At 44.0% G+C, this 14,387-nt stretch overlaps 1 protein-coding gene across 1 annotated transcript in view; it reads right to left on the bottom strand.

Annotated features, from left to right (window-relative positions):
• Window positions 1–14,387, bottom strand: part of FOXN3 (forkhead box N3) — a 223,533-nt gene that overhangs the window by 160,096 nt on the left and 49,050 nt on the right. Inside the window, exon 3 of the mRNA XM_055303583.1 lies at window positions 10,198–10,334. Coding sequence (XP_055159558.1) covers window positions 10,198–10,334 — 137 coding nt within the window. The remainder of the gene's footprint in view (window positions 1–10,197; window positions 10,335–14,387) is intronic.

Raw genomic sequence — 14,387 nt, 5'->3', positions numbered from 1 at the left:
AGGCTGGGCAGGGGGCTGGGGGCCTGAGGAACTCTCCAAACTGGCCGGAATACCCACCTCCAGTGGGTGACTTTGCTGGAAAGTTTAGAAGGGGGAAAGTCTCTATGTGCCTTGGTTTCCCTAGAAGCTGAAAAAGGGGTGCGTGTCAATTTCTAGCCCCAAAGAATCCTAATATAGGAAACTCTGCTCTCCTTATAGTTAAAAAAAAAAAAAAAAAAAAAGCCCAGCACTCCCGAGCTCCACCAATGACAGAAGGAAGGGAGTCAGGGAGAGAAGGAGAGGGAAGGAGATAGAGAAAACTGGTAAAAATCTTCTCGTTGTTTGCTTCTGAATGGGTCCCCCACCCCCTACTTTGACTCTTGCCAAACTCGATGGGGGAATGTGTGCCAGGGGGTGAGGAGTACTCAGTTTGTCACAGGGATACGGGCGGAATAAGCAGCTGGTTAGCAGACTTTGACCAAAACTTTCCATTCAAAAGTAGATAAATACACAGGGAACATGTCTCAACTTGGACTCTTGTGATTAAGCAAGTCCATCGAGAAAGATAAGGATTAAGAAATGTGTCTAAATGGTTTATGGATGTTTTTTTCTACATGGCTTAAAAAAGCAGCCAGAGTTAGCAATTAACTAAATTTCTGACACTTCGCACCCTCTTTCTGCACCTTTCGCATGTAGGCATGGTCTCAAAGATGGTTTGACAAATAATATGACGTGGACCTTACATAAGAAAAACAAAAGGTTCAGAATGTGATCAGAGGCTCTGGCCAAAAACATGTGGTTCTACAGAACAAGGACAGCGGTTTGGCTCTTGCGTGGAGATTCACACAAAGAGTGGGTGTCGCTCTCATTAATTCAGTGGGTAAACAATAGGGGGAAGGTCCGGATGATTTGATGGACAGCTTTTGGAAATGATCTTCTGCTTGGCAAAACACTGCAGTGATAATTTTATTCACACGGAAGGAAATGCAAGGAAGTGTCACTAAAACAAGGGAGGTAATTATAGGGCATGAATCCAAAGGCTGGGTGACACAGAATAAAGAGTAACTAAATTAGTCCCATCACGGTCTTGAAATCTGGACTTAACAATTTCATGAGAAGAACCTGACCTCTCATTTCTGAGTAAGAAAGCCAGGCACGTTTTTCCTCATGGTTTGTTTCCAGCATAGCCCCGTAGGCTTGGAGAACTGCAGACACTCTGCCGTAGGGGGGGTGCCCTCTCGGTACCTGCCAGAGCAGCTCAACAGACTCACAGACACAACAACTCAAGAGTTGGAAGGGAGAACCCTGCAATTCTCCCAGTGGTAATTAAATCTTTCCAAAGGACCCTCCCTGGCAACTAACTGGTTGTCTAGTCTTGACAAGGATCCCCAGGGGTAGCTCGTTCACCAATCAACCCAAACATCTACCCATCAACCCCAACACTGGTCCAGCTCCTGTTCTGTGTCCGGCAGAGGGTTAGATGCTATTCTAGGGGAGATACCTTCTTTAATTGAGCCCCAACCTTTCTCCCTGTAACTTTGACCCAGTGGCTCCAGTTCCTCCTGGGGGAAGCTCAAGATGGCAGGCGTGATGACCTCCTGAAGGTGTTCTCCTCCAGGTGACACATTCCCAACTCTTTCTGGACCTGCAGAGCCAGCCTGACTGCTTTCCGCATCATCTCCAAGTGCCCTCCCAGCTGGACAGAAACTTCCCAGTGAGGTCTGATCCACGCTGAAAGCGGGAATTACTGGCCATTCCATCAGTTGTTCAAACACTCGTCATTTATTAATATTATTGAGGACTACTTACGGCCCCCTTCTGACCAACATTCACTGCTGACACACTTAGAGTGAACGAATCCTTGCCCCATTCTATCTCCCTCACATCTTTTATGAATGATGGGTCCCACTATTGCTAATCTAATTATATTACACCTCTCTGTTTAATCCCCCTCCCTTTCTAATCTGTAAAATCTAGAAGTTTTTAGCTCTGATTGGGAACATGAGGAAAGAGCAGGCTTACACACGGCACTGGTGGGTTTTTAGTTTCTATTGTGATGAAAAATTTGCCAATTTTACACTGCTGCAAGACAAAAAGCACATGCCGCCTGTTGCTTTGCACGGTACAGCATTGATTGTAGGCATTTTTGACAGTTCTTTCATATTTCGAACACAGAGCTCAATTTCTCCCCCTCTGGGAAGATGAGGAGTTTGACAAATATGCAGAACACAGGTCATCCCCCCCCTTGTGGACACTGCCTAATGATTCCTAAGGTGCTCCGATCAGGAATCCACTGGGTTCCCCAGTCCTGGTCCTCTGCTGCTCATGGAAGAACAAATAAACAGGAAGAGAATATGGTACAGACCCCAAACTCCTGGTGGGTCCGCCGACACTGTTACCTTCTAACCAGAGGGAGATTAGGGACACAGAACTTCCTCATTACCTGTCATCTCGGGATATTTATCGGTGGATTTTAAGAGCTCCTAACACGTTTGCTGTTAAGACTACAAACCAGGGACTGAGGGCACCCAAAGAGATCGGGGACCAAATGGTAAGTCTGTGTGGCTCCCCTGGCACCTGAGTAAAATGGATGTGATCAGCCCTGCTGCTTGAACATTCAGCTTTCAAAGCGCGTGTGAAAAGAGAGTGAAATTGGACAAGTGGGCACAATATTCACATGCTACGCCACGTACCTAAGTGCTCAAAGATAACGGGCTGTTTGCCATTTAAATAAGATAATGTAGGACTGAAGGAGAAGGAAATGTACAATGAACAGCATAATGAAGGCAAAAGACGAGATTAAAAATACTCTGTGACTAACTCATAAAATATAACGGAAGCCAACAGATAGTATGATTTGAGATGCAAATAAAATTATAGCCAACCAGTGGATTTTTAAAGCTCACGCTGTAAATGAGCACTGTTTTATTTTTTAGTATGCAAGAATGAAACCCTACAATCTTCAGCCTTTTGTGCTACCTGTCTTGCCAATTTTTTAACAAAATAAACTTTACATTTGGAAGTATTACCATTAGAAAACCTTGTCATTCACTCCCAGAGCTGTTTCACCACATGAATTTAGCATATCCTTCTACATATTAAGCACAACGAGGCTTCATCTTGATTTTTTGTAATTCAGTATTTTTTTTTAAATTACTGTAAGCAAAAAGTTGTGGTTTTAGCATACTCTTTCAAAATACATCATACCTCGCTCACCCTTTTAAATTAAATGTACGCAGATAAGTGTACTGAATATGAGAATTTTAAAAAAACTATTCAGTTTCCAACAAATAGATTGTTTACAAGTAAATATTAGAAATGTAATTATGTTGCAACTAATCTAAATCCTCACATTCTTTTTTCATGCTTGGCCGAATTAAAACTTGCAATGACACGACAGTCCAACAACAGAACTCCTTCAGTGCAAGTTAAAACCAATCTTACTGCGGTTTTACAGTTCTTCTGCCAACGATTAAATGCACACCACTCTGAATAACTGGAAAGAAAGATGTCTTATAAGTTAAAAAATTACTGGATGCTATCCAAGCAATGAATAAGCTCTTCCTTGCTGTGTGCAAATTCAGCATTTTAGTGGGGGAATTAACACAGTTATGTTAACAAGCTTAAGATTCTAAGGATTTTCTAATCTTCTAATTGTCTAAAAGGATGAGCTCCCCAAACACCTTCCCCCTTCTCACCTCCTCCCAATGCAATCCCCCATTGCCATTACTAACTCACTCCTTCAGCCAAAGCTCACTTAACCTGGTAAGGACTCACTGATAATTTCATTAATTTGAATAAATACTGACCACTCTCTACAAGTTCTATATTCTTAGTGGCATTACTCTGCCAAATAGGCACTTTAAAAAAAATTACAAAGAACAAGCTCAAAGCACATGAATAGGGTAGCAGGCAGCACTCTGAGTCAGCACTAAAACCAGCCATTTTAGTGCAATTAAGACCCTCAATATCAAAGGCCAAAATCTTTGGAAAGGCCATTAATGTATTTTTCGTGGCTCATTAAATGGTTCTGAAGAGGCAACAAGAAACACAAAGAGCTAAATGACAAGTGTGAATGTCCAGGGTCTTCATTTTTTATTTATTTATTATTGGCTTAACTTATTTATTTTTTAAGTAGGCTCCAGGCCCAGTGTGGAGCCTAATATGGGGCTTGAACTCAACAAAACCTGAGATCAAGACTTGAGCTGAAATCAAGAGTCTGATGCTTAAACGAACCAAGCCACGCAGGTGCCCCCAGGATTTCCTTTATTTAAAAAAAAAAAAAAAGTGAGAATAACAGACACTTTAATGTCTTGACCCTGGAAACTTTAGATAAAATCATCCAAATAATAATTCTCTAGGCTTAGATCATCAAAGTCGTGTGGATTTTTCTAACTTCACACATAGTAGGACTCAATATACAAAATATAAAATAGGCTATCATCATTTTTAGGGTGAAGATATTTACATGACAAATAGAAGAGGGGTTGTGAGACAGAAGTCCCCTCACTCGGGGCTATGTTCAGCTAGAGCCCCACTGTGGCCAACCTATCACATACACCAGAGGCATACAAGATGCTGAGATGGCCTTGCCCATATCAAGGAAGCATGAAACGATGCTGGGTCTAGCTCCTAAATTCATTTCACTTCATTAAATTTCCCTTCTCAGGATGTCTGGGTGCCACAGTCGGTTAAGCATCTGACTCTTGGTTTCATCTCGGCATCATGCTCCACGTTCAGTGTGGAGACACTCTCTCCCTCTGCCTCTGCCCCTAACTCATCATGTGCACTCTCTCTAAAATAAATAAATAGATCTCAAAAACAAATTCCCTTCTCTGAGAATGGATCAGCCAGGAAAAGCTCTACAAACCATACTTTTTGATTGATTCTAAAACTTGTTCCCACCTATGGTAAGAGATGACTAAAATGCTTCTTCTATAAACCAGTTTTGGATTGGCTGCTATACCAGAGAAGATGTTATGTAAGTTCCACCCACATACACATTTTTTGAAAATGGTCTGTTGTCATAAACACTGTACTAGGACATCCACTATTTACAGGGCACTAATCTATATTGTAAACTTTAAATGTTCCAGCTATAAAGCATCAAAATCGCAAAAGTGGAGGAACAGCTCCCCACTGGGGAGCTGTTTATTTAACCATCAGACATGGAGAAAGGTTAGAAAATGGGAATTTCCTAAAGAGCTGGCGGGAGTGTAGATTGGAACACAGTATAAAATTGGAAGGCAATCTGGCAATATCTATATGAAAAAACAATAAAATATGCATATCCTTCCACGAGAAACCCCATGTGTAGGATGGAGGGGGCATATGCAACATAACCATTAAAACAGACAACAGAATTTTTCTGAAAGACTGTGGGCAAGAAACCCAAATATACCATCCCTCCCACCTCTTCCCAGGCTGAGAATCTGAAGGCCACAGTGGCAATGGTTCAGAGTCCTATAGGAAGCCAGTTTAGCATGCTCAGTTGGAGTTCCCCGAGCCTGGCCTTGGGGACCTTACAAAGCAAAGTTGGGTGCCATTTCATAAAAATAAAGCTCCATGAGCTTTAACAGTCAAATAACAGGCATGTCCCCTCATATGGCTCAGTAGATCCTATGAGACCTACTAGATCTACCTAGAGAACAAGGCAAAAGCAAGAGCTCCCAATAATCAACCCTTCAAATGTATTACAATGACGACAGAGGCCTAAAGGAGATCAGGCAAAGGCTCACTGCTGTGGCGATCTGACTTTTCATTGCACCAAAAATGATGTGGATATTTAAAATCGATAAACTCAACTGGTCTGTGTGTCGGAATCTGCTTTTTCCACAACAAAGACAGCACAAGGTTCCCTTATACCCTTCACTCAGTTTCCCCAATGTTAAAAGCTTACATTATTAGGGACATTTGTCACAACCAAGGAACCAATGCTGGTACATGACCAACAACTAAACTGCACAGCTTATTCACATTTCACTAGCTCTTCCCTAATGTCTTTTGGGCTCCAGGAACTCATCCAGGATATCACGTTTCCATTCGGTCCCTTGTGTGCCCCTAGCCTTCTCGGGTCTGTAACAGTTTTCCAGACTTTACTTGCTCTTGATGACCTTGATAGCTTTGAAGAGTGCTGGTCAGGTATCTTGTAGAAGGCCCACCCCACCCCTGCCTTGGGGACAAAACTCCTGTCTGGTGTTTTCCCTGTAATTAAGCAGGGTTATGGATTTGGGGGCCCGGCGGAGACTGCAGAGGTGAACTGTCAGTTCCATGACATCATCTCAAAGGTGCCTACTGTCCCAATCTCACCATGGGCGTTAGCTCTGATCACCTGGCCAAGGTGGTGTGTACCAGCTTTTCCCCGCTATAAGTTTCCTCTTCTGCTCCGTCCATACTCACTCTGTGCAAGTAAGTCATTAAAAGTGTGGTCACTCAGGATGGGGAATTAAGCTCTAACTCGTGGAGTGGAAGAGGATCTCCCTAAATCGTCTGGAAGTCTTCTGTATGGGAGATTTGTCTCCCTACCCATTTACTTACTCTGTCATTTATTTACCTCAGTGTGGACTCCTAGGTATTTACTTCACATTCGGGGTCATAACCCAACACTGTTATTTATTTTGCTCCTCAAATTGTCCCAGTTTTGGCCACGGGGAACAATTTCCGGTTGGCTCCAGTATCCCTCTGAGGTGCCCCACTGTTCTGTGTTTTGAGTCACTCCTTATTTTCTGGTTCTCTGTATCTTTACCATCAAAAATGCCTTAGTAATGGGGCGCCTGGGTGGCTCAGTGGTTGAGCATCTGCCTTCGGCTCAGGCCGTGATCCTGGGATCGAGTCCCACATCAGGGGTCATGGGATCAAGTCCCACATCAAACTCCCCATGGGAGCCTGCTTCTCCCTCTGCCTGTGTCTCTGCCTCCCTTTCTGTCTCTCATGAATAAATAAATAAAATATTAAAAAAAAATAATGCCTTACTAAGGAAAGGGCTGTTATGAGTGAAATTGCTTGTGTCCCCTCCCACCAAAATTCATGGGAAAGTCCTGGCCACCAGTACTTCAGATGTGAAGAGTAATTGGAGGTCTACTTAGTGAAAACGAGATCATACCAAAGGAGAGTAGGCCCTTCCACCAATACGACTCCCATCCTTATACAAAGGGGGGATTGGGATATGGACAGCACACCAGGAGAGCACCACGTGGAGATGAAAGCAGAGCTGAGGTGATGCCTCTCCAACCCAAGGAATGCCACAGAACACCAGCAGCCACCAGACACACTAGGACAGAGGCCTGGGAAGGATACTCTCTCACAACCTCAGAAGGAATCAACCCTGCTGACAACTTGATCTCTGACTTTCAGCCTCTCAACAGTGAGAAAGTAAATTTCTGTTATTTCACTTGGTTCCTGCCCTGTTACCACAGCCCCATGAAGCCAAGGGCTGAGGTCGCTGAGCTCTGCATTTCCATCGAAAACCATTCACGGTTGTGGCACCAAATGAAACAGGTACGGGGCCTAACAAGCCTCCCAAAAGGCGTGCTGGAACCCAGGGGCCTGATCTACGGGCTGCCACAGTTAGCATCATAACTGGCCATGTTTTCAGAGGCCTCGTTTTCCCTGCAGTTTTCAGCCACCTGCAGCCCGGTGCAGAGCGCTACTTGCCAAGCACACCTGCAAGTCCTAGTGAAACCAGCCATCGAGTCTAATCACCGTCTTCAGCAGGCTAAGCACCAGCTCCTGATTGCTGAGCACTTCCCAGGTGCCCCTCGTGCCAATGCTGCAAGGGGCTGACAAGTGATTCCCTGCAGCCCAGCAGACCTGCCACACCAGGTCAAGCTGGCATTTTTGGGCCCTGTTCAATGACTTGCTTTGTCCCATGTCCATCTTCCCTGAGTCACACCAACAAGTGGCCCGATGGCTTAGCATTGACTGGGATGTCACTTCACTGTGACCTACACAAATACCGTAGTCATCTGGTATTTAGGATCTGTAGTACAAAGACACACACCAGAGGATCCTGAAACAAAATCTAGGCATGAGACGAAGGGACTGTCGTCTCCAGGACAGAGAAAAGTGACTTGCCCTCAGACTGAAGACACAGAAGAGGCCAGCTAGAGAGAATCTGATATGCCATCTCACTCCACACATCCAGTGACCTTTACGGAGGTGAAATCTGAGTGCCTGCGTGGGTAGATACAGAAACTTTTTTTTCTTCAGTCACTTGGGAGAAGAGGAACTGGAGGTGACAGAGCGGGATCTGAAGTATTCGATCAGAAATTATTCTCATTACAAAAGCTCTGGTTTGTCTGCATTTTTATGCCTATATTTAAAAAAAAAATCAAATGAAGTCATTAAGTTTAGGCCAGCTCAGTAAGCCTCTGCCTGCGTCTGCAACCCCCAGAGCTCTGCCATAATCCTTCAAATTATTAAATAATTACTGTGTCTCCCTTGGGGTCACATTTGGCAACAAAATACCGTCTAAATGAACCAATGATATGACCCAGTGAGTAACACTTATGTTCTTAACTTCCTAGGAACAAAAGGATATGAAATACTCCCAAGACACAAACTGGGGAGGAGAGTGAGGGTTTTCTGTGGGGTCTGGAGGGATGGGTAGGGAGCAGAATGACAAAGGACCTGGAGAATCTGGGGGAGACTTCCAGTAAGTGTCACTGCCTCCCCTACCAACCTCGGCGATCAGCGAATCTTGCATCCCAGTTCCCTTCCATCTCAGGAGTAGCTACAGCCACAAGGAGAAAACCAAGCATATGGCTCTGTCCTTCTGGACATTTCTACAATGTAGGCTGGGTTGCTTTGGAAAATCCCATTTTATCTCCTACAGCTATATGACCTCAAGTTGTCATTTCCAATAAAGTATGCCTGCGCTGATTTTTATGAACATAGACAAAAGCCGCTACAACCTTTTTTTTTTCCTCCCCCAAATCTTTCAAACCAACTGTAGTTGCTATGTAGGGTTATTTGTTTCTAAGGCAACAGCGTATATCTAAGTACTAATGGCCTGTCCTTTTGCCAGGCAACAAACAGCCTTGTGATGCAACTGCACCTGTCTCGGCTACGCGTTACTATGGAGATGCTCCAGTTGCTATGGCTACCATCACGCTAATCGCCTAGCAAAGGCAGACATACAGCAGTCTTCTCGGAGAGCCCAGCTGTTCCTCCGCGTCTCTTGCTGAAGACTGATTGTCTAGGGCCTGTGATGGAATGCTTCTCAACTAAGATACACAAGAACTTCATTAATGCGGTTTCAGAGGATCTCACTCCATACTCCCCTCTGCAGAGCGAACACCAGACAAGGGAAAGAATGCAAAGAAGTGGACCATAAAACCACGGAAATCTACGAATCCACGCCATCCCTCACTGACATAAACTTGTAGCCCAAGGATGATTTCTCTCAACTGCGTGTTTACAATCGAAACACTTCTTTATATTAAAAAAAAATTTTTTTTTACCCCTTCAGGAGTAAAAGGATCCATTTCCAACTCTAGTGCTTTGTGAGATAAAATCAATTTTAAAATTCGTATCTGTGTTATGGGGCTATTTTTTTGGAATCTAACAATAACACCTTCTTTTATCTTTTTTTTTTTCTTTTAAGTGACAGGCTTCCTACTCTCCCCTCCAATTACATCTTTGTAAAAATGGCACCCATGACCTCACTGTCTCAAAACAAATGGGCATGTGAGGAGGAATAAAAGTCTCTATTGTTCCCTGCTGTTCTCCTTGAAGAGCCAAACACCAAGTAACTACAACAAAATGATCGCTCTGGAGCACCATCTACATGGAGACCAGGAATGACAACAATCAAGTGAGTCCTTCAGCGAACACCTGTAGACATTCTGAGTCAGATGCTGGGAAGATGGAAGCGCTTACCTGACTCATGCCTGTACTTCTATCCCAACAAACCGTGACACATGGAGATGTTAAAGCTGTCAACTTTTCTTTGTAAATGTTTCTACCCAGGAAGACAGTATTTCGCCCACTGTGAAGCCTTCTGAGCACGTTCCTCCGAAGCAGCAGAAGCGGTAAGGTTGGCAGGAAACACAACAGTGGGTATGCCTCCAATAATACTGCATTTCTTTCTCATTTATCTACAGTTATTTTTCATATCATACAGTCTATTAAATTAGTTTCAGTGCCTGTCTCTGCCAAAATAATGCAACTTCAGTAGACCAAAAAAAAAAAAAAAAAGACGACTTCTGAATTGCTTACCTTTGATATGCCTGAGGAGAGGCAGGAGGTGTATTGAACACGTGTGAGTATGGGTGGTAAGGTGTCTTTTTCAAAGCCTGAATTAGATTTTGTCTATACTCTGGGTCTATGCACCACAATGACCCTTTCCCGATGCTCTGCAAAGAGAATTAAAACATAAAAATGATTAATAAAGAAACATTCAGTATTCTGCAGTAAGTAGACAAAGAGCAATTACCACAGTTACTTATTTTTAAAAGCCTCTCACTTATTTGTCATTGTTCGCCAGCCAGAAATATGTAATAGTGGACACTGATGGTACGGCACCATAAAATGTGGGGCAGTCTTACCTGGATTAGGGCCGGCAGACGAAATGAGCGCACTATTACCAGGTGATGCCGGGACAGTAATATTGTGATGTTCATATCCCGATGGCCCCCAAACCCAGATTCCTTTATTATTTTTCAGTGTCAACTCTGAAGGACACAGGTATCCCCTTTCTAAAAAAGTGAGTCCTAACTTGGTCAGATTTCACATGTTGAAAGAAAAAAGAGGGTGGGCTGTCTCCAAACTCCCATCTCCACTGTAAAAAAAAAAAAAAAATCTGAGACTTGGGTTTGGAAAACCGGCTCATTTCGGGACCACTTCGCAAGAAAACGGAAAAGTAATCCACTTGTTTTTTCCTACTTATTCACCAAAGAACACATTTAAGCTTCACATGGAATTCTGTAATTACCTTCCCCGAGAAACAAAAGAACTCAGGCAGCAGTGGGAAATCTAAGCCAGAGGCCGGTATTTATTTTCTGGACTCCCAGGTTCCCAGTACTCCACCCCCCTGGGGCCTAAGGGCAGAGGAGTCCTTAGAAGTCAAACTTAAAAATGCAAATTTCCTAAAACTGGTTCCATGGAAAGATTTGCTTGGAGGCCCACTTTGGGTCTGTGGACAGCATTTTTATAATAAAATAATAATAATAATAATAATAATAATAATAATAATAATGTCAATCCTTCCTGTGAGGCCCACGGAACTGGCAGCAGGCCGGGCAGTCGCTACTCTCGCTGCAAGCTTTCAAGTCACCGAATGTACCCAAGCTGTTTGATAAAAGGTCGTTTGTAAATATTTACTGATTTGGAGAGAAAAGAAGTCAAATTACATAAACCCGCACCCACCCCATGCTTGCAGCCAAGGGACTGGCTCTCTTCTTTTCAGAACTATTGTACTAGGGAAACATTGAGAAAGCAAACAATGAGACTGTTTAACTCTGGGAGGGAGGGGAGAGACTCCAAGAAAACCCCTTAGAAGGAAAACAAAAAAATGAGTTATTCCTAAAATCTTTAAAGAGCCTTTTAAAACTCTGTATTTCAGTCAGGAGTTCACCAAGTAGTTTACTTACAGACTTATTCACGGAACCCATTAAAATTCTTTACTATCACAACACCAAGGAAGCAGCAAAAACTGGAGTTAACTCTTTCTGGTGCAGTGAGAACAGAGAATGGCTCAGAAAGCCAAGATCAGCGTCTGGTCGGATCCACCCCAGCCTACCCCCCCCGCCCCCCCCCAGTGTGGAGGGGCACAGGCCTGAGCCCAAACACACATCTCAGGCAGGCCAACCGGCCTCAGCTGGACACCAACGTCCCAGTGTAACCGTCTGGATGTTTAAAGACGTGAAAAATGCCAACTTGGAGAAATTCAACGTCCTTATGTAGCCTTTCCTTTCACGCGTGCATTTTCAAGCCCAGAACAGTTCAGGGGCACCCATGAGACTCTCCCAGCAAAGCAGGCAGGTCACCAAAGAGCTGACCCACCTGTTCTTTCCTTTGGAAAAGAGATGCAAAGCACATTTTCCAGAGGGGAGGGGGAGGACCGGCCAGACCAGCAACTACAAATTTGGGTAAAGAACAAACCACAAAAGCTAGCAACTCCTTGGCAGGGGCGGGTCCTGGCCTGACTCCACCCAAAAGGCTTCCCATGGGATGGGACCTTTCTGCTTTGCTGGAACACAGGGCCTCTATTCTGCTACCTTGAGGGCCAGGGTCCACAGGCAACCCAGGCATTTCTGGCAACCCAGGCATTTCTGCAATGACATTTTTTCAGTTCTGGGAACCTAAGGGCTCTGTTGTCAAGGTGGCTTTCAGGGCGGGGCCATTTAATCTTACAGGGAATAAAAATATGACAAAGAAATGAAGGACAATTGACCCTCTTAGGCAAATAACAGTAAGACAAGAATGTGGTTTCTTCTAATCCTGGCCTACATCTCCTTTTTTATTATACTACATTACCATTTATGAACTAAATGGGAAAAAACCCACACTTGGGGGGGGGATGGGTTGCAAATTAACAATCCAGGTGCAAGAAGCTGGGTGGGGGGGGTAGTGACAGTAGCAATCTGGAATTCTGGAACCACAGAGAGGGTTCCTGTGTGGTCCTGGACAAATCAGGGTCCCCAAAAAGTCTTGGCTTCCTGTTGGCCAAATAAAAAACCCCTTAGGAATGGGTGTGAGGCCCAGCCATAGCCTGATGTCAAACACCTGTAACCGTGATGGTGATGTCATGAACATCTCCTCTCTGGCGGAAAAACAGGAGCAGAGCTGGCTGTCCAATGCCTTTCGTTCAGTCAGATCTGGTTTTCCCAGAGCCGTCCATCATAAAGAAGCACCAAGTACCAACAGCAGCAGTGGGAGGAGCCTCCAGCAACTCCCAGGTACTGCTGGGCCTGCGCTTGCTCTGGTCAGTCACTTGTCCCTCGCACAGAAAGCCAATTCTGACTCACGGCAGCCTGGAAGCTCAATCAATGCTCAAAGTTTTCTTTCACCCAGGTCTTCACACGGTGGTCATCAAGCCCATCAAGCTGAGGTCTGACTTCAAACTGGTCAGCATGCCATCTACAACAGTCTTCACCACAGACACTTGCCCAAGCTTCATTCAGGTCATGGCGACTCCTACCTGGATCAGTTCTGCATTTCACCAGGACCCCTGGAACTGCTGCTAGGTTTTTGCAGACCAGACACAAACTTCAAAATCTCATACCTGCCATTCCCAAGAGTGAAAATTGAATAAAAGCGGCATCTTCAGGACACACCCACGGGAACACAATCATCTGTCTACTCCCTCCAATGGCCGTACAGAGCTTGAAAGGGACAGAAAGAGCCTGGCACTGCATCTCATCTGCAAGTGTCCTTCTTGGTCTCATGTAACGGCTCCGAAGAATAAAAAGGTCAGCTCGAAAAAACTTGTAATGGGAATACGCACAGAGAGAATATTCAAGTTTCTTAGGACAGGAAAAATTGGATTTAATGCCCCTAACAGGGGAAAGGCAGCTGTAATTTGATTATAGTTGTGTAATAAGTTTAGAGTCAGGGCTTTTACAGAAATTTCTGCATCTCATCTGAAGAACAGGGATTTTTTTTTTTTTTTTAAACCGGGACAACTGGGGATCCCTGGGTGGCTCAGTGGTTGAGCATCTGCCTTCAGCCCAGGGCATGATCCTAGAGTCTGGAGATCAAGTCCCACATGGGGATCAAGTCCCACATCAGGCTCCCTGCATGGAGCCTGCTTCTCCCTCTGCCTGTGTTTCTGTCTCTGTGTGTGTGTGTGTCTCATGAATGAATAAGATCTTTAAAAAAATAAAAAATAAAAATATAAACCAGGACAACTGTGGGGGGCCATACATCAGGAAATATGACAGAATTCAAAATAATAAGGAAGGAAAGATCTTCACTGAGAGATATTTTTGTGTATACCTATTCTTTCAGATGACATCTATCTATATACATGTTTACAAAGACGAAAATGTGTCTCTGAGTGAAGATCTTTCATACACGCCCATACAGCTTGAAAAATACTAATGCGAAAAGTAGAGGGGGAAAATAAATTGAGTAAGAAGACACGGATGCAGCCCACTTTTGTTTTTTAATTAAAAAGCACCTGGGGAATAATAGACAGCTCCTTGTGAGCAATAAAAAACATCAGTAAGCAAGAGGAAGCCTATATTGAAGTAAGAACTGATTAGTTAGAAAGGTTAAAAAACAAAGAAGATAAAACAACAAAATTAAGTCTTAAATCTAACTTGTAACAGTAACATTTTTTCTGAGATGTCTCTAAGCAACTCGTGAACCTCTCCCATCCCTTCACACAGCCCCACGGACCCACACGTAGCACATCCTCCATCAGCCTGCCTTAGCACATAGGGGCCTTCATGTGGGGGCTCCAA

Source organism: Nyctereutes procyonoides, unplaced genomic scaffold (genome assembly GCF_905146905.1).
Source record: "Nyctereutes procyonoides isolate TBG_1078 unplaced genomic scaffold, NYPRO_anot_genome, whole genome shotgun sequence".
In the NCBI taxonomy this organism is placed as follows: Eukaryota; Metazoa; Chordata; class Mammalia; order Carnivora; family Canidae; genus Nyctereutes; species Nyctereutes procyonoides.
The sequence above is the reverse complement of the archived record's forward strand: the minus strand, read 5'-3'. Positions and strand labels throughout refer to the sequence as shown.